Here is an 18,863-nt window from a genome sequence, read left to right on the forward strand (position 1 = left end):
TGATGCAAACCAAACAAAGCTCAATAGTCAATATCATCAACCTCTTACAGTGACTTAGTTCATCCTGATTTACATGGCACATAATCCTTCCAATCTCAACAACAAAAACATTTTTTTTAAAGAAAGAAAAAAAGATCCTAGCTGTCCCATGAATCCAATCCTTCAGAGTGCTAAAATAAAACTCCCCAGAAACAAATTATATGTCAAACCATGTAAACAACAAGAAAAGCTCTAATTTTTACAAAAGTAGTGCATTGGGGTAAACCACAATTATGACCCTTTTGGCAACTTTTGTGAACCCATGAGGGTTTTTGTCAACCAGATCGCGGTTTCCCTGGACGAAACTGTTTCTTCTCCAAATGGTCTAAGCACACCCGAGAGCTCGTCGAGCTTTTCCTGTTTAATTAGCTGAGCGCAGAGCTCAAGAAGAGACTCCAAAGCATCGGCTCTTTGTTTCGTTGGGTTTCCCCACTCGTCTTTGCCCTTGCTCAACGCAGTTAATTTACTCAGCAACAAAGCCTGATCAGCACTCACTTGATTCCCGTCTTTCTCAGCCTTATTCGAGCACTTTAACATATCAACTTCCTGTTGTGTCGGGCTTTTCACTGAAATGCAGTCGAGTGAAACTTCTCTACATTTCTCAACGTTTTCTGCTTTCCCAGCACCGTTTGAACTGCCCAACATCTCGAGTTGTTCCGTTTCCTTCTGCTCTTCGGTGTTCGAGTTTGGCATGACGGAAGCCGAGGACTGTGGCTTGCTTAACCTTTCCTTAACCGAGAATAAGTCAATGTGGCCATTCTCGTTGCTAGTTATCTCAAATGTGTCCCCGATGAAGGATTCATCGCTGTATTCGGAGAACTTTGGAGAACAGCTCGTTCGATCAACTCTCTTAGTCTCGAGCGTGGTTTCTATAGGGTCACTACTCTTTCGTAGGCTGCTCGGTTGAACGTCGGGATTTGGATCGAGCGAGAAAACCGGTATACTATCTTTTAACTTTAGCTGTCCCCGTTTGCTGTCTTTGCCACTGCTCGAGCTGCTAGGAGAAGGCTTTCCCGATTTCTCCTTTGGAGTGTTTGGAGACTTCACGGGGAGAAACACCGAGGAGAGGTTCTGGCATCGAAGAAGGTAAGGTTGCAAATGCTGATGCCTCAACAATTCCGCTGCCTAATATCGAGTCGAGTAGAAATTAGAAGAAACGATAATCATTAATCACAAACTTTATTATATACCTAAAGACCGACCATAAGTATCTTGCACTTACTGTTGGTCTGTTTTCGGGACTCTTCCTTAGCATCGTTTTTATAATCTGTTTCCTGTAACGGTCGAATTCAAAACACGAGTTATTTCAATATTAGGAAACGAGTGACACGATGAACTAACCCACTCTCCCGAGAGTAAAATCTATACTTACAAGGTGGAGGAATATACAATAGGAAGTGGCGATAAAGTACCCCGGTTTATCTTATTGATGAGGGTCGACATGTCCTGTTCAATTTAGTTCCCGTTAATCTCGATCTCCACATCTCAAGTAAAGAAAAAATATTTTCGTCTTGACATGACTAAATCGTTTAAAGCTTTTAAGTGGAACTTACGGGAGCTCTAAACGGTGGTTGATGTCCCGCAATCTCAAACATGCAGCAACCTACAATGAAGTAAAGATGTTATTCGGGACACTATTAGATGAATAACAAAGGCTCGTTGTTCGTTTTCTCACCGAGTGACCATATATCAGATTTATAGCCATATGGCATTTCCGCAAGGAGCTCGGGGCATATGTAGTTTGGAGTACCAACGACCTGTTTCGAGGTGAGAAAGCAATTAAAAGTCGGTAACAACAGCACAATAGCTAATTTCATGTAGATAGAGATAATTCATACTGAGGAAGTGACCCCTTTTGCGTCCAGAAGTTTTGCAAATCCAAAATCACCTATATTCATAATTATTTTTTTATAAACAAAAATTAAATTGAATGGCGATGATAGGAAAGGAAATAAAGGCACGTCAAAGCAGTCGGATGTGTTCTTACCAAGACGGACATCATTTTCCTTTGTGATGAAAATGTTGGACATCTGCAATCAAACAAGTTCATATTACAAGAGATAAAAATTAAGAACTACTTCATTATAATGATCGCGATTCTTTTATACCTTCAGATCTCTATGAAGGACTCTATTGGAATGCAGATAATCAACGGCTAATAATAGTTGAGTCAACCATTTGCACAGTTTCTACAGCACAAAAAAAAAAAAAAAAGTTGAAAGATAAGCGCATACTCTCTAGGTATATCAATAGAGCTTGTACTCAAAAGCAACCATTTGTTAAAAATTGCAACTGGTTACCTCTTCGGGGAACAATGCTCCTTTGGATTTTTTTATTATCTCTGCCCTAAACAACCCAAAAAAATAACCAAGTAAATATAGGTCACAAACCTATAACTCATACATAATCTCTTTACAGTAAATTGTAAAAGACTCCTAAGTTGTTCATAGCTGAACAGACCGGCTCAAACCGAGAAGGCTAGGCTGGGAGTTGAACCTAGGACTTCACGGTTACCAAGCCAACTGTCTAACCAACTCGGTTGGGATTGCCCCCAAGATGCCTAAATTTAAATATACCGAGAAGGCTCCTAAGTTGCCCGTAGCTGACTGGCTCAAACCGAGAAGGCTAGGCTGGGAGTCGAACCTAGGACTTCACAGTAACCAAGCCAACTGTCTAACCAACTCGGTTGGGGTTGCCCCAAGACGCCTAAATTTAAATATATTGTTGTCAACAATTACAGTAACTACTCACATATCTCCGCCTTGACAGTAGTCGGTAATGATGCATATATTGCTTCCCTGAAATACGATTCAAATAAAAGACTCTTAATTCAGATGCAGCTTCAGCAATACATATTAAACCTCAATTCTCGAGACCACCTATCACAGCTTCCCCTCCAGTAACTACCAAAAAATGAAGTAACGTAATACCTTTTCCACCCAAGCATCTTTGTACTCTAAAATGTACGGGTGCTTAAGTTTTGCATTCAAATTCATCTGCAGCAAAAACATTCATAAATGTCTTTGGGAAAATACATATTGAGAAAAGGAAATTATTTACGTGCTGGGAAATTGTTATTGGTCATAAGGTAAATGTCAAAGACCCTATTTAGAAAGTATCGATCACAATGTGAAAGAAACTGCTAACCAAGAACACTGGGGTAAGCTAAGTGTGATTGAGTTAGTGAGAAGGTTAAAAAGAGAAAAAGAAGAGGATAACGAGAACAGAAAAGGAGGAAGTAAGGATCCAACCAGAACAAGTTTCAGAATATCTTTTCGATTTGAAGGGCAAAAAAGGAGCTTTCAGAAATATAGATAGTGCACATAATGAGACAGTCTGCAATCAACGTGTATAAAGATTTATATTGTGCTGGAAATAAAGTAGTTGGTTCGACCTCCTGATATGCTGCCCGCTTGGTCATCTCATTCTGTTTTGCCAAAGGAATCTTCTTTAGAACATACCTATACATATAATAACGGAAAAGAGAAATATGAAATCCATAAGAATGAATAACAAAGATTTTAGTATTTACAGTAAAATTTTTAGCAAAATCTTGAGAACATCCCATGGCAAGTCACCTAATAGACTTGTGACTCGAGTACTATTACTTCAAGCTAAATAGCACTATATGATGAGAATAAGGAAGTGCATTCATCTATAGTTGTAAATGTTTCCTCGATAACAACATCCTCAATATATTCAATCATTCAAAACCCGCCACATTATCCACATCCCCATTTGTAATAAGCAGTCCCATATATATAGAAAAAAAAAACTCAAAAAAAATAAATAAATAAAACTGGGGTTTCGGGATTTTTTTTTTTTTGGTGACCAGGGAAACCCCGCCTTGTGACACTAAGCAGTAAAGGACCGTAAGGAGGTAAACTAGCCTAGGTTCCCCATAGCTGACTGGCTCAAAACAAGATGGCCAATAGGCTGTTGAGAGTCGAATTTGTAACTTTCTGGTTACTAAGCCAATCGCCCAACCAACTTGGCTAAGGTTGCCCCAGTTTCAGGATAATTTTCGATTTGCAGACAACAGCACATGGTGAAAAAAACAGAAGATGTGAGTAATTGCACATTCTTGAGGGAAAAAGTTGCAAAAAGCATCAGTTTTTATACTCTCTCTCTCTTTCTCTTTCTCAGCATAGGCAAAGGGTGAGTGTAGGTAACATGGCAGGATCAGAACACTGCATCAGTGGGAGAACAAATAAGGAATTTGACAGCCTGTCTACATGCTTAATTTTGTTTTAATAGAAGAAAGGAAAAGAAACAGGAACCAAATGTGGGAGCACAGCTAGAGGGCTTCCAATTACACAGATTATCTTCTTCAAATTGTTCATGCAAATACTTCATTTCCAGAAGATTCCAAGAAGTGCTAAACCAGAAATAAACATGTAAAAACAGGGATGAAAGTCCTCTAAATAAAGCCAAAAATAATAAACCACAACCATGTAACTCAAATCCCAGCAAGCCCTAATTAATAACCAGTGCAAATGAAGCAACATGATGTGAAAGGTGAAAAAGAAACAAGATTCTTACTTCCTTTTCTCAGCTCTATGAAAAAGAAGAAATGTTGTTCCATAAACCCTTTTGCCAATCTGCTCTACCACATCATACTCTTCCATCTTCAACCTGGAATCCACACCACCATTCTCCCCCTCCATGGCTGCCCTTCAAAACCCAGAACTGAACCACAGAAATCTAAGCCAAAGATTCAACCTTTAAGCCAATTAAACCACACCCACCTCTAATTGCACCCAAAATCAACCAAGAAAAAAGGCAACTCTCCCAGTCTTCCCCCTCAACAGCACCACAAATCAAGGAAAGATGTCTTCAAAGTTGGGTTCTATGATGTTATTGCAGCAATGATGGGTTTGGGAGGAGGCCCAGGAATTAAGGTGGTAGCATAAAAGCTTCATTCCATAATGATGTCAAGGAACACCAAGGCTGTACGCTAAACGTGTGTGAGATAAAAGCTTGGACTGCTCTACGGGGTTAGGGGATGGGTAGTTGGTTGAAGTCAAGAATACGCTCAACAAAAGCAGCTACGAATAATATTATATACCTGTCACCCATATTAAATTCTGAGGAAAAATAAAAAGATTTTCTACCTCAGATCATGTCGAAATAACAGAAATCCGATAATATAATATAATTAAATGTATGTTTATAAATGTTACTCCGCATTCAATTTTACCCTAATTAACATAAATATAATTAATGAAACTAGTGTTCATAACTCTTAAGAACAAATGCAAAATTCTGATTAGTTGCAAAAGATTCCGGTATTGTTCTATAATAATAGGTTTGGTTCACGGAATAAATTTTAAGGGAATAAAAATAGTATTTCATAGGATTTGGAATAGAATATGAATTGTATGCAACGAAACACGTATATCCAATCACACACGCAATACAATTACCCTTATTATATACTCAAAACAGTTAATATGTTAATGAAAACTTGATTCACAAAGTGTACACATAAAATTGAGAAATGAAACTTGAAAAAGCTTTTAAATAGTCTTTGTCGCATATTAAAAATATGAGTTTGAATTGTGTAACTAAGAAACTTTATTGCGTTTTGTTTATATTACAGTAAATTATAAAAATTCATGTGATGTCCTAATTTGACTGGTTAGCAGTTGATGGTGGAATAAGATGTGTACAAAGATTATAAATCAATAATTTCTTTGTTTTTTTTTTTTTTTGGCTGAATAATAATTTCTTTGTTGGTTCTCATGTTGATTGTGGAAAATATGCAAATTAGCAATAGTTGATCAAAGGTTAGCAGGAAATCATTCCTTCAATGGCGGCTTTGATTGTCAAAAGTTCTCACTATCTCATAAATGCCCTTTGACAGGAAAATGTCATCTACCCACTCAAATACATACATTTGCTTGCAGGTTTAGATTATTGTATATAATGGTCCACATACTCACTTTCATAGAATTGAAAAATAATTATATATATAAAAAAAAGTATTAATATAATTATAATGACAAGTACATATCAAGAAATGGTCCATATAATCATTTTCAAAGAGAAAAGCATATGAAAAACAACACATTCGAGAGTTTAAGCTATGTCATTTTCTAAGAAAAAAATATAAATTAATTTGATAAAGACTTTAATATTTTATCACTGGAGTCTCTCTTGGTTTAGAAATACCATCCCCACTGCCAAATGGCTTGCAGTCCCAAAGTCTCGACAGTGTGTAGATGATGCTCAAAGTGGACAGATTTTGTGTGCGCATTGACATTTGGCTCTATCTGTTAAGTCATTGAGTCATCGTAATTTACACCTCCCCAAATACTTTGTCGGACTGGAGTGAGGGGCTATTAGGGTTGATGATTCAATTTTTTGAGAGAAGAAAAGACATAGAATAGTTATCGAACTTTCTATTGAGTCTTGTACCATCTTTAATTGTATATCAAAATTTATTCTTACATTTTATGAAGTTTTTTTATTTTTTATTTTTTACTTAACTAGGCTCCATAAAATTTTGTACATATACTCACATAACATCCCTTGTTCTTAATTCTTATAGTTACGTTATTTCGATTAAAAAATAAGAATTCAAAAAGATTGAATATCGTACAACATTTATAAAAATTTTGAAGACTTTGAGGTTGGCAAAGGACTTATTATATAATTTTTTTAGGGAAAATTGCATCTTTAGTTCATGAGTTATAACCAAGTTCCGACTCAGTCCTTTAAATTATGGCTATATCCAAATTTAGTCCATCAGTTTTGAGCGAAGTGGCGAATTTGGTTCCTAGCGTTAATATGCCGTCTGCAACTAACAGAAAACACAAAAACGATTTGATAGTAGAGGGATAAAATAGGAATTTCAAATTATAATCTCATTCTTATGTTGAAACTCATTGCGCAAAAAATCATTCTCTTCTTCTTATACCTACAATCGAAGGTCTTTTTCTTCCTCAAGCTCTGAAATATCAAATTCGTCCACTTTCAAGTTGCGGAATTCACAGGTAATATAAGTTGTTTCTCTATTTTATATGTTTAAATAAATAATCAATATTCTTCGTATTGGTGAACTAATGTAACCATTAATTATAGGATCTCATCTCTTAGTTGTGGTACTTCATCTTTCCTTCAATTTGGGGATAATTTTCGATGTAGATGTGATGATTTATTACCCATCGAAATGTCATAGAGTTATGCTAATCGAGGGAAAAGATATCAAGCTTGTCCATGTTATGGAACAAATTGTTGTATTTGTCAAAAAATTGTAATTGAAGTTTTTTTTTTTTTTATATAAATAGAATTGAAAAATTGGAATTTGATCTTTTAGAAAAACGGGAGTATGGTTTCTTCGCTGATTATATAACCGACTTAGGGCTTTTGTCGATTTGAGGAAAGTATTTTGGCTAAGTTTACAAGTTTTATTAAAGAATTTACTTCTTTACCCCTATTATTAACTTCGTCAACACACCACTAGCGTCAGGGACCAAACTCGCAACTTAGCTCATAACTAAGGGACTAAACTCAAATATAGCCATAACTTAGGGACTGAGTCGGAACTTTGTTATAACTCATGGACTAAAGATGCAATTTTTCCATTTTCTTTTTAAAAATAGTGTAGCTGTGTATATGAATTCATCATTTTTTTTATGCGCTTGAAATTTAGCAAAACAAACAATTAAAAGTTCGCAAGATGTTAGATGCAATTTACAATAGAGTTAATACCCAAAATCGTCCTCGACTATAGTGGTTTTTCTCAATTTCGTCCTAAACAACTTTGTCGACCTAATATCGTCCCAGACTTTTGTGTTTCGCTCAATTTAGTCCTCCATTTGTTATTCTGTCAAATTGGTGTTAAATAAAGGGACAATTCAGTAATGTCAATATTGATCTCTCTTTACTTTCAACTTGTGAAGTGCGAAATTCCTCTTTCTTGTACGAATTACAACCAGAATTATTCCCGGACCTGCAAATCAAATTTTATATTCGCAGTTTTAGGAGTAATTCTGGGAGTAATTCGTAAAAAAAAAAAAAAGATTTCGCAGTTCACATGTCTATGAGTAAAGAGATGCCAATATTAAAATTACTGAATTGTCTATTTATTTAACACCAAATGGACAGAATAACAAATGAAGGACTAAATTGAGCAAAAACACAAAAGTCTGGGACTAAATTGAGCGAAACACAAAAGTCTGGGACGATATTAGGTCACCAAAGTCGTTTAGGATGAAATTGAGAAAAACCACTATAGTCGAGGACGATTTTGGGTATTAACTCATTTACAATATTAAGGGATCTATATGTGCGAGGCCAAGAAACCTCAGGGGGTCAAAATGAAATTATCCCAGTATTTATTTGGACACAATTTTATTTTTTAAAAAAATAAAGAAGTTAATTCATTAATTATAGGGTGAAACGTTTACAATAAAGATCGATGGAATGGTTAAACATTCCTTACAGTCATATATAGAAACAACTTTCGTAGCAATGCTAAAAAAAATTGATTCGCAAACTGTTTCACAAATTTAAAGCTGGATTTTTTAGAAAACTTAAAGGTTCTTTAATGATTTGGTCAAACGTACCTAAGACAGACAATGGTTGAACAGTCTCATACCACCTGAGTATCTATTTCCATTCTTCTATCCATTGACAATATCTCCATCCGGCTGAACTGCATATCATAATTCAGATGAGTCTCTTTTTCATTGTCATGTTTATCACTCAGGATGAGATTCACATACGCCATGGCCAACTATATCGTTTCGCGCTTTATGAAAAAAGAACTCGCCAAGTAAACGAGAGGAAGTAACTCGTCAAAACAACTAGAGAAAAACACAGAAACGACAAACAAAATTAAACTAGTAAAACAATGTAAAAGGAAATAACCGTGCGCAAGGGGGAATGAAAGAAAAAATGGTGAACGCAGAGAAAACAATGATGACGGATGCTTTTGCGGTGGGAGGACGACAGAAAAAGACGATTGGACGCCGCCTCCGATCTGCTTATTGCGACCATGTAGGAAGTTATTTGGACACAATTTAATTGTGCAGAAATAAATAAATAAATAAACAAATAAAATCTCGAAAATGACCGATATTTCGTGGACGCATTACTAGTGCAATCTGCACACGGCATCTTCGCCATTGTATTTTAATTTCCTTAGCGTTCTAATTTTCTTGGATTTTATTATGATTTAAAAAATAATAATATTACATATACTCTTTAAAAAAAAAAAAAAAAAAAAAAAAAAAAACTTAATTTGTTCGTATGCTAACTTGACGCAAATTATAATTCATATTGCAAGATGTATCCGAGTCTAAATGTTCACAATTTATCTTTTAAAAATTTACAATTTGTATATTACGAACACAAATTCACAATTTGGTGTACGAATATTATTTTATTTTTCTTTATTGAAAGGGGAAGGAGAAGAAAGAAAAGAAAATTATGGTGTAATGTGGTAATGAGTAGTTGTCGGTGGAATGGATAAATGAGCGTTGACACTTCACAAATGACAACAAACGAAATTTACTAAAATAAGTTGAAGATTTTTTGAGGTTGTAAATTGAGATGGCGTACCCACTGCACGCCCACCGCATGCCCCACCATTGTTGCTAATAATAATCCAACAGGATAACCATGCCTTAATAATCAAATCTTCATTTTTTTAAAAATTTTATATTTGATTTAATGGTAGGATGTGCGTGCTGTCGTGGTATCAATTCGGTTTCAATCTTAATCCATTATTGTTTTTTCGATGTTGCATTATTTTAAGCAGTATGAATTAAATCAAGAATTAATTTTGTCCATGTATTATTTTTATAGAGCTTTTGCATAGCATAATATTAATTTACTTACGTGGCATTGTTAAGTATGTGGACAAATTTATTTGCAATTTGTGTAGATCAAAGTCAAATAATTTGGAATGTTTTTAAATAAATAAAATTTGAATTAGTGTATATATAGTATATAAGAGTTAATTTCATTTTTTATTCTAGATTTATAGGTGGTCGTTCACTTTTAGTCTTCTTTTTTTTTTTTTTTTTTTTTTTATCATAATATCCTTATTTGGTTATAGTATTATTGTGGCACGATCATTCTTGGTCATCCGTCAACAAAATCGTTGAAATGTCGTTAAATATAAGGACATTTGATCTTTTTTTTTTTTTTTAAATGCAAAGCAGGTTGACCCGCTATATTTTGCATGTTTATTTTTTGAAAAAATTCATAATTGAAAACCAAAATATCATTGTTAACAAAACTCAAACTATTTTGTTGATAGATGACATAAAAATAGTCATACCACAATAATACTAAGACAAATAATGATTATTCTTAAAAAAAAAAAAAAAGACTAAAATAGACCATTACATATAAATTTAGGATAAAAATGAAATTAACTCTATTATATAGTGTTATTCATTCATATATACTATCCATTTAATAATCGGTAAAATATTTAGAAAGTTATAATATTGGAAAATTAATAATAGAATGTGAAATAAAAATTGTGAATTACTTTTTGAAACTCATGAGATTAAGAGCACGTACCAAACTTACCATTAGCAGATAATTTAATTAATGGGAAAATGATACTTTTTCCTCCTGAGTTATATACTTATAGCACTTTTCCCCCCTGAATTATTTAGGTGATTCTTTTCTCCCCTAAAATGTTAAATGGACATATTTACCATTAAAATAAATATTTCATTTATTTTTCTTCTCCAACAAATTATTACTATAATTTATTTCAAACCAAACAGATACTATATAGCAACCAAACCAAAATATTCCAATTACAATTTATAATCAAAACGCGATATTTAGAGTTTATTAAAATCACAAACCGGAATGGCCGGTTCATGTTCCAAACTGAAAAAATAAAATACATTTATTGTTGAATTTAGACTATTTTAAAATAAAAAATAAAATAAAATCTACTATACTAATAAGAGCCCAAGAGAGTTAGGCCTATAATGGGTAGAAAAAATGGCGGTCACAGATTTTAATCAAATGAATGGCTCAGATTGATTAAAAGATTGATCGGATTTAAATTTTACACTAAAATTTCCTAAAATACCCACACACTGTTACTAATTCCGTTAAAATTTTAAGAATTGCCGTTAGTTAACCGTTAACTTACTCATTGATTTCAATAAAAAAAAAAAAAAAAGGTCTTAGGTTCGAACCTCATCCCAATCAAAGTTGGCATAATTAGTACTCTATTTTACTCTTATTAAATTATTATATAAATAATAATTTAGTAGTTACAACAAAAAATAATACATATGCATTTCTTTAATTTAGAATTATGTGTTCACAATGTCTTTATTCAAAAAAAAAATTATTCATTATCAATAAATTAATAAGATAAATAATTTTATTAGTTATATTGTCTTTATTTTCCTTCAATATAAAAATTCTTTATATTCAAATTTATTAATTGATTATATTCGCTACATTGTCCTTATAATGTCTTTATTCAGTGAAAAACAAATTATTAATTATCAATAAATTAATTAAAAGAAATATTTTCATTAGTTATATTGTCTTTATTTTTCTCAAATGTTAAAATTTTTACATTCAAATTCATCAATTGATTATATTCACTATATTATCTATTATCTTTTTTGTGCACTATTTTTCTAATTAAATATCAAAGTTATAACATAAAATAATGCTATATATTTATTTACCAAGTATTTTATTAATACCATGAAAAAATTAAAAAAAAATATAATTAATAAAGCCAACCATATTAACTACTTGAGAGATTTTGTGACAAAGAGAGTATTCAAATCACACAACAAATTGAAGTGAGAACTACCTCGCAATGTCCTTGTTTGACAATCAGCAGTTAGCGGTTAACGTTAGCGGATTATACAAGCGGATTTGACCAGCGAATTTATTTAATTATTAACATTGGGTAGAAAAAATGACCACCAAATTATTAAATCAAATGAATGGTTCATATTGTTCAGGTTTTAATTTTTTTCTTTTAAGGTTTTCTAATTTATCCTTAATTATATGATTATCCATTTAACTTTTCGGTTAATTCACCGTTAGTCTAATTCTAATATTAAAGTCTAATATAGAATTATAACTACACCATTAATCTAATTTTAATATTAAAGTCTTAATAGAACTTAACCACAAATCCTAATGTCGGAATCTCCTCAAACAATATTAGTATATATTTCATATTTTATGCCCTAATTTTTATTTGTTCTCCCTTATGTCCCGTATTTGATTTCAACCATACCTATACAATTATTTTATTGACAATTATAATCAATATTGACTATATTATCTTGCATTTGTAAACTTAGAATTACCTATTTAACCTGCACGGGCTTAGCTCAATGGTTTAGTGGGTAGTATTTGGGAGAAGAGACCAAGGTTTGAACCTCGGCGGCGGCAATGCGTGAATTATGTCCAAAGTGGGCAGATTCCTTGTGCGTACCAGCATTTGGCCCTGTCTGCTGAACCATTGAGTCACCGTGATTTACAACTTCCCACAATGCTCTGTCGGGTCGGAGTGTGGGGGGGGGCCCTTGGGGTTGGGGACTCAACCTTTGGGAGAAGAATTACCTATTTAAATACGCAAATTCAACCTTCAATTATCTATGCATGAACAATTTCAATATAATCTTGCCTTAATATACTTTAAAGTACTTATTTTAAAAAAAGCATTGGACATTATCCCAATCGCGCAATGCGCGTAAAAAACTAGTTTTAAAATAAAGACGGTTCAAAATCGCGAACCGGATCCGGAATCACCGGTTCACGGTTCATGATCCAGTTTTTTTGGTTCATAAATTTAATAAATTGAAATCCAAATATTGGGTTCTAGATCTGAATCATAACCAAAAACTTTTAATTCGACTGCTATAGTGTCCGGTTCAGTTCGAACCGAACCGTGGTCATTGCTACATATACACAATAATTTGTTGGAGAAGTAAAATAAATAAAATGTTTACTTTAAGGGTAGAAATGTCAATTTAATATATCAGGGAGAAAAACCACCACTTTTAAAATAATTGAAGGGGTTAATGTGCTTACATAAATAATTGAGGGGGAAAAAGTGCTATAAGTATATAACTTAGGGGGAAAAAGTGTCATTTTCCCTTAATTAATTGTTATCTTCATAATTTTAAATATATTAACATAGAGTAGAATTCAGGTGTGGCTTTAATCTCTCGTGTGGTCATGCAGATATATTAGAACCGTATGATGAGTTGAGATCAAACGGTTGGAAATCAATGAAGAAGAGAAATTATGCGGTGGCAATTTCGTAATTTCTTGCATCATGTATATTTTGACGGTGCATTACGTGCTAGTGTGTGGTGCATTTTTAAGTACTCTGTAGTTCATTTTTGAGTGATTAATGGTGCATTGATTTATATTACACCACTCAACGGGGGTGTCAAACACGTGGACAGGTTCAATTGACCTATTATCGCGGTGCATTCCGTCGACAGGTTCAATTGACCTATTGTCGTGGTGCATTACGTGCTAGTGTGTGGTGCATAGTTGAGTGCCCTATGATGCATTTTTGAGTGCTCTATGGTGCATTTTTGAGTGCTCTATGGTGCATTTTTGAGTGCTTAATGGTGCATTGATTTGTATTACACCACTCAACGGGGGTGTCAAACCCGTAGACAGGTTCAATAGACCCGTCAACGAGGTGTATTACGTTCTAGTGTGTAGTGCATTTTTGAGTGTTATGTGGTGCATTTTCAAGTGATACATAGTGCATTGAGATTGTCCCGCGCTTTTGGATGCAAATGATCAAACGATACAGATTAGGCCACACAATCACATGGCATATGATGACCGCATATGAGCGCATTTCTATTAACATAGCGATTGGTAGACTTGAAACTTTTATGGCATCAAGTTGCTCTCTTATATGAGAGTTTGTGGGATCGAGTCTCAGTGGAGGCGATATTGACTCACGAATACTGCATTATAATAGAGGTAGTAGTATTTAAAAAATTGCTACTATATTCGATGAAGTCTTACAAAAATTTTTAAAATCAAGAAAATCAAGAAAAATAAATATAGCCTAGAGACTTTTTCAGCAGACGAGAAAGTATAAAATTTATTTAATGATGTTTTTGTTAGGTCTTATATTGGTCATGTGGTTCAGTCTTGTTCTCGTTTAATTAGTTATATTTCGGGTTGTTTTGTGAGTTTTATTAGCAGGGATGCCAATCGGGCTGTTCATTCTTTAGCGAAGACTGATAGTGCATATGCCTATCGCTCAATCTAGAGAGGTGCTCCTCCGTTGTATTTGGACATTTTTATGAGTTAATCTACCATCTTCGTTGGCTTTCAAAAAAAAAAAAATTACGTTTTTAGTGCCAAGTTAAAAAAAAAAAAAAAAAAAAAAAAAAACTCTCTTGTTGTTGGCTTGTTGCTTTACCTATTTGGAAAAAAAAAATCACTTTATTTATTGAAAATAAATCTCAATCACCACAAAAAAATCACAACTCACTCAAAATATTGTCAGTAATTAATTAATGGATAGTTCAAACAATCTGTAAAAGAAAATATTTAAAACTCCAAGTCATTTTATTCTTTAAGCCAAAAAAAAAAGAAAAAAAAAAGGGAAAGTATGAGATCAAGATCACACTATAAAATTATCTGAAGAATATGGAATATATAAGAATCAGGAATAGCCAAATTGGCTGACATGCCTGTGTGTATATATAATATTATGATGATAAATAAATAGGCAATAATAACATGATGCACACACGTCTTTACTAAGTAGAATATCAGACTCTGAAAATCATAGTACACTTCCCTAAAAACCATAATTTACGTTTGTGTAACTTTGATGTATTATTGTCATGTAGCACCTTTAATTCGGAGCTTTAATGCATGCATTTTGAATTCAAAGTCTATATGTCAAGTTTCTGTGCGGATAGTGATTCTCATGCGGCCATACAGTCATTCATTATTAGCTAGGCATAAATACATCACAAAGTGTTTGAAAATGCACCATTAGGTGTGAACCTGTGATGCATTTTATGGTACATTTGTACATTTCATTCTGATGCATTTTTGAACACTGTGTGGTGCATTTATGCATACATAATGGTGCAATTCGCACTGGCTACACGGGAAGCCATGTTCTCATTTGAACTTATATATATATATATATATATATATATATATATATATATATATATATGAATGATGGATATATTGAAGATGAACCCGATCCGAGGAGAAGTAGAGGCAACCCGCCAGGGCTACGGGTAGCCCAGTCTAGGGCGGCCTCGGTGAGAGGTGATCGAGGTGTCCTTGGCCGGGTTGCCTACCTTGCGCGCTACACGCGCGAACTCGATCAATGAGATCCAACCGCCCACCATATTCTCATGGGGCGGTTAGGAGGAAGTTTAATATAAAATAGTGCATTATTGTCTTATTAGGACATTTATCTCTTATCATGTTCTGTCATTACAACTATTTGTAATATTTCTATAACACTATTATTAATACAAGAATTGTCTTCGCGACATATATTTTTTGTCTTTTTCATTTATTTATTTTTAATATTATCGAGTTTAGTAATTCAGACTAGCTACCCTTTGTTTGTTTCCACACGCAAATAGTCAGGTTTGTTTCCTTTTATCTCTCACATGGTGGGTCCCATAAAAAATAAATTCTTACAGAAGAAAAAATTAACCCAAAACTCACTCCCACATATGTTAAAACCTCTTCTTTAATTTTTTCTTCTGCAAAACTTCCATAAAATCCATAAATGTAGAAACTCTTAGGGGAGGTATGAGAATGGAAACAAGAATAAAAGAAAGAGAAAGAGAGAAAAGCAATAAATGTTATGATGTTTTAGGGTACTTATTGGTCCATAGGATGGAAACATGAAAAAGTGGCTCTTGTTCATGAATAAATCAAGGCATTGTATGTATGTATTATATATGTGATATACATATGTGCATGAATTGTCCCATCAAATAATTTGGTAAGTATATAAAACAGTCAAAGTTTTGTCCACACCAAACATAAATGTTTTTGTTAATAGGCCCCAAAGGTTGGGCAGGAAATTGCAGTCTCCATTTCTTGCTAAGCTTTCAATTATTTATTGGAATTATTGGCAACACGTTTGGCATCCCATGAATTGGTAGGTCCTAAATTCATAGTTGGCATCCCGACTTATGCCTCAAACAAACCGGCCAAACTTTTATTGGCCAAGCGTTTGCCCACTTTGTTTGGCGGTTGGTATGTTATTATTGTTGTGTATTATATTTTGGATCTCAATTCAGTATAATAGTTGATAATTTAATTTCGACCTCAATTCAGTATAATAATGATACCGATTTAAATAATTGTTTTAGTTTTCATAGTTACATTAATGTTTATAAATAGATGTCTCTTGCTACTTGTTCAACTTATTATGAGTGTGTCTTATGGTGGCTAGAGTCTCCATTGTTGTATGTGCAATACCCACTAGGTTTTGATGGAGGATGTTGTTGGGATGTCAACCCTAGTTTTTAGAACAACTTCAATAGAAATTTGTGTTGGAGGAGAAAGGGGTTAATGTAGTAAAAGAGAGAAAAAAAGCCAAGTTCTTAAGTAGGAACTTAAAAAAAAAAAAAAAAAAATGCATTGCATGTACGTATGTTGCCCAACGGTCAAGTGAAAGATGTGTGATCTCCACGCACACACATAAAATTTAACGTTTTTAGGGTATAAATATAGTGGCTACAAAAAAACTTGTCAAAAATCTTACTAATAATGGGGTTGTGAGAATACCTAATTAAAAGAATGTTATCTAAATTCTCACATTTTTTTTCAAAATAACAAAAAATAGCTAAAAATCTAATGTGGATGTTGGATGACATTCTCGAAAAGAATTATATAACCTGAACTAAACATGAAGGGGTCGTTTACCAAAATGGAAAAATGGAGAATTTTCTAGAAAAATGGAGAATTGGAGAAGTAGAAGAATGGAAAATGGAAAACTTGTTTACTAAATTCATATCTCCAATTTTAATCTCATCTCCATTCTTCCACTTTCTATACAATTTTGGAGAAAGGAAAATACACATTCTCCAAATGGAGAGATGGAACGCGTGAACAGTGCTCAAGCTTTAGGTCTCACTTTCGAATCCTTCGCACATCATGTTTTAAACCCAAAGCTATCTTTCTCTTCCGCTTTTGTTTCTATCTTCTTTCTCTTCCTCTTTTGTTTCTATCTTCTTTCTCTTCCGCTTTTGTTTCTTCCCTGTGCGTGCCCTTTTTATTTATTTTATTATTATTATTATTATTATCTCTTTTCTTTTTCATTTTCCTCCTACTTATATACACAAAGGCACGCATTAGTTCATCTTGGGAGTAATCCCTCTTCTTTTCACCAAAAAAAAATATACACAAATTTGTTGTTGTTATTATTAAATTATTACTATTCTTATTATTATTAAATTATTATTATCATTATTACTATTATTATTATTATTATTAAATTATTATTATTATTATTATTATCATTATTATTATCATTATTATTATCTTTGTTGTAGAAATATACAAATCCTATATGGGATGATTGTTTTTAATAGAATAGAAAATTAGAAAAATAAAAAATTGGAGGAATGGAGAAATGAAAAATTGGAAAAATGGAGAAGGAAAACTGGAGAAATGGAAGAATGGAAAACTGAAAATGGAAAAACAGAGAAATGAAGTAAACGACCCCGAACTTCTTATATCCCCAGACAAATATAACATTAGTTAGCTTACATGTCTTGAACCAAACACTTCCTTAAAAGATTTTCAAGGGAAAATTGTAAAAAATGCCCCTATATAATATGCCAATTATCAATGTCAACCCTGAATTATGAGTGGTGTAAATGTTACCCCTCAATTATCAAAACGGTGCACATATAGCCCCTCCCGTAACTGACATGTGGTTCCATTTTGATAATTGAGGGGCAACATTTACACCACTCATAATTCAGGGGTGACATTGATAATTGACATATTATAGAGGGACATTTTTTACAATTTTCCCGATTTTAAATCTTTTTGATTAAAAAAATACATGTTTTATTTAGAAGGGGGACATTAGTTTGGTTTCATACTCAAACTTTATTTTAAATATTTAAAGATTTTGGGTCATTATTTTAAAACTCGATATTTGAATTAAATAATAAATTGAATATGTTTGGTCGGAGTACAATTATTTGGGGATTTATTTTGGATTAGCAAACTAAAGTGAGTGGAAGAGACAAAACAAATTTAAAAGGCAGAGTCTAAAGAGAGTTGAATGGACAAAACATTGGACGCGGAGGAGCATTTGTCCCAAAAAGGTTCAGTAGGTGTCAATTTGCCATCTCTTCAGTAACACAAAACAAGCAGCACACCCTTTCTTTCTCCCAACTTCAGTTGACCAAAAGGCAGGCATGATTTTAGGCTTTTAGCTTTTATCAACTAATACAAACACAACTTTGAATCGATTTAACGAACTATCATGTAATGTAATGACATCTTAATTATTTTAAATGAATGGTCATAAATTCGAATCCCTGACTGAAAAAATTGTATTTCGGTGAAAAAAAAAGAAATAAATTATGAATTCGAATTACGTTATTTAGAAGGGAGGAATAAATTTATTGTGAATAAAAAATGTAAGAAGTGATATAAATACTAAAATATATTTATGTAATAATAAATGGCAAAAAGACATTTTTTCTACGGAGCGTTATGCTGTGCAACCGTGTGCACAAGTTGCAAAAAACGACGTCGTTTTGACGTCTGACTTTAATAAAAAAAAAAATCAGTTTCGATTGCCGTTAACGGCATTA

The 18,863-nt window shown here is 33.1% G+C and overlaps 1 protein-coding gene across 1 annotated transcript; it reads right to left on the reverse strand.

Moving 5' to 3' along the window:
• Positions 1–5,073, reverse strand: LOC109162120 (serine/threonine-protein kinase Nek6-like). The gene is made up of 13 exons (XM_019310817.1): positions 4,582–5,073; positions 3,434–3,500; positions 2,970–3,035; positions 2,791–2,837; positions 2,340–2,385; positions 2,148–2,228; positions 2,027–2,069; positions 1,878–1,927; positions 1,715–1,796; positions 1,593–1,642; positions 1,412–1,485; positions 1,262–1,313; positions 1–1,164 (listed from the first exon to the last, which is right to left on the reverse strand). Exons 1-13 carry the CDS (start codon positions 4,704–4,706, stop codon positions 271–273), a joined length of 1,677 nt encoding a protein of 558 aa, XP_019166362.1. The 5' UTR covers positions 4,707–5,073; the 3' UTR covers positions 1–270.
• Positions 5,074–18,863: the final 13,790 nt, after the last annotated feature.

The sequence above is a fragment of the Ipomoea nil genome, unplaced genomic scaffold, assembly GCF_001879475.1.
Source record: "Ipomoea nil cultivar Tokyo-kokei standard unplaced genomic scaffold, Asagao_1.1 scaffold2926, whole genome shotgun sequence".
Lineage (NCBI taxonomy): Eukaryota > Viridiplantae > Streptophyta > Magnoliopsida > Solanales > Convolvulaceae > Ipomoea > Ipomoea nil.

Coding starts and splice junctions, on each gene's coding strand:
- LOC109162120 (XM_019310817.1), bottom strand. CDS start 4,706: ATGGAGGGGGAGAATGGTGGTGTGGATTCCAGGTTGAAGATGGAAGAG. Junction 3,501..4,581: donor CATAGAGCTGAGAAAAGGAA/GTAAGAATCTTG, acceptor TTATATGTATAG/GTATGTTCTAAAGAAGATTC. Junction 2,070..2,147: donor TCCTTCATAGAGATCTGAAG/GTATAAAAGAAT, acceptor GTTTGATTGCAG/ATGTCCAACATTTTCATCAC.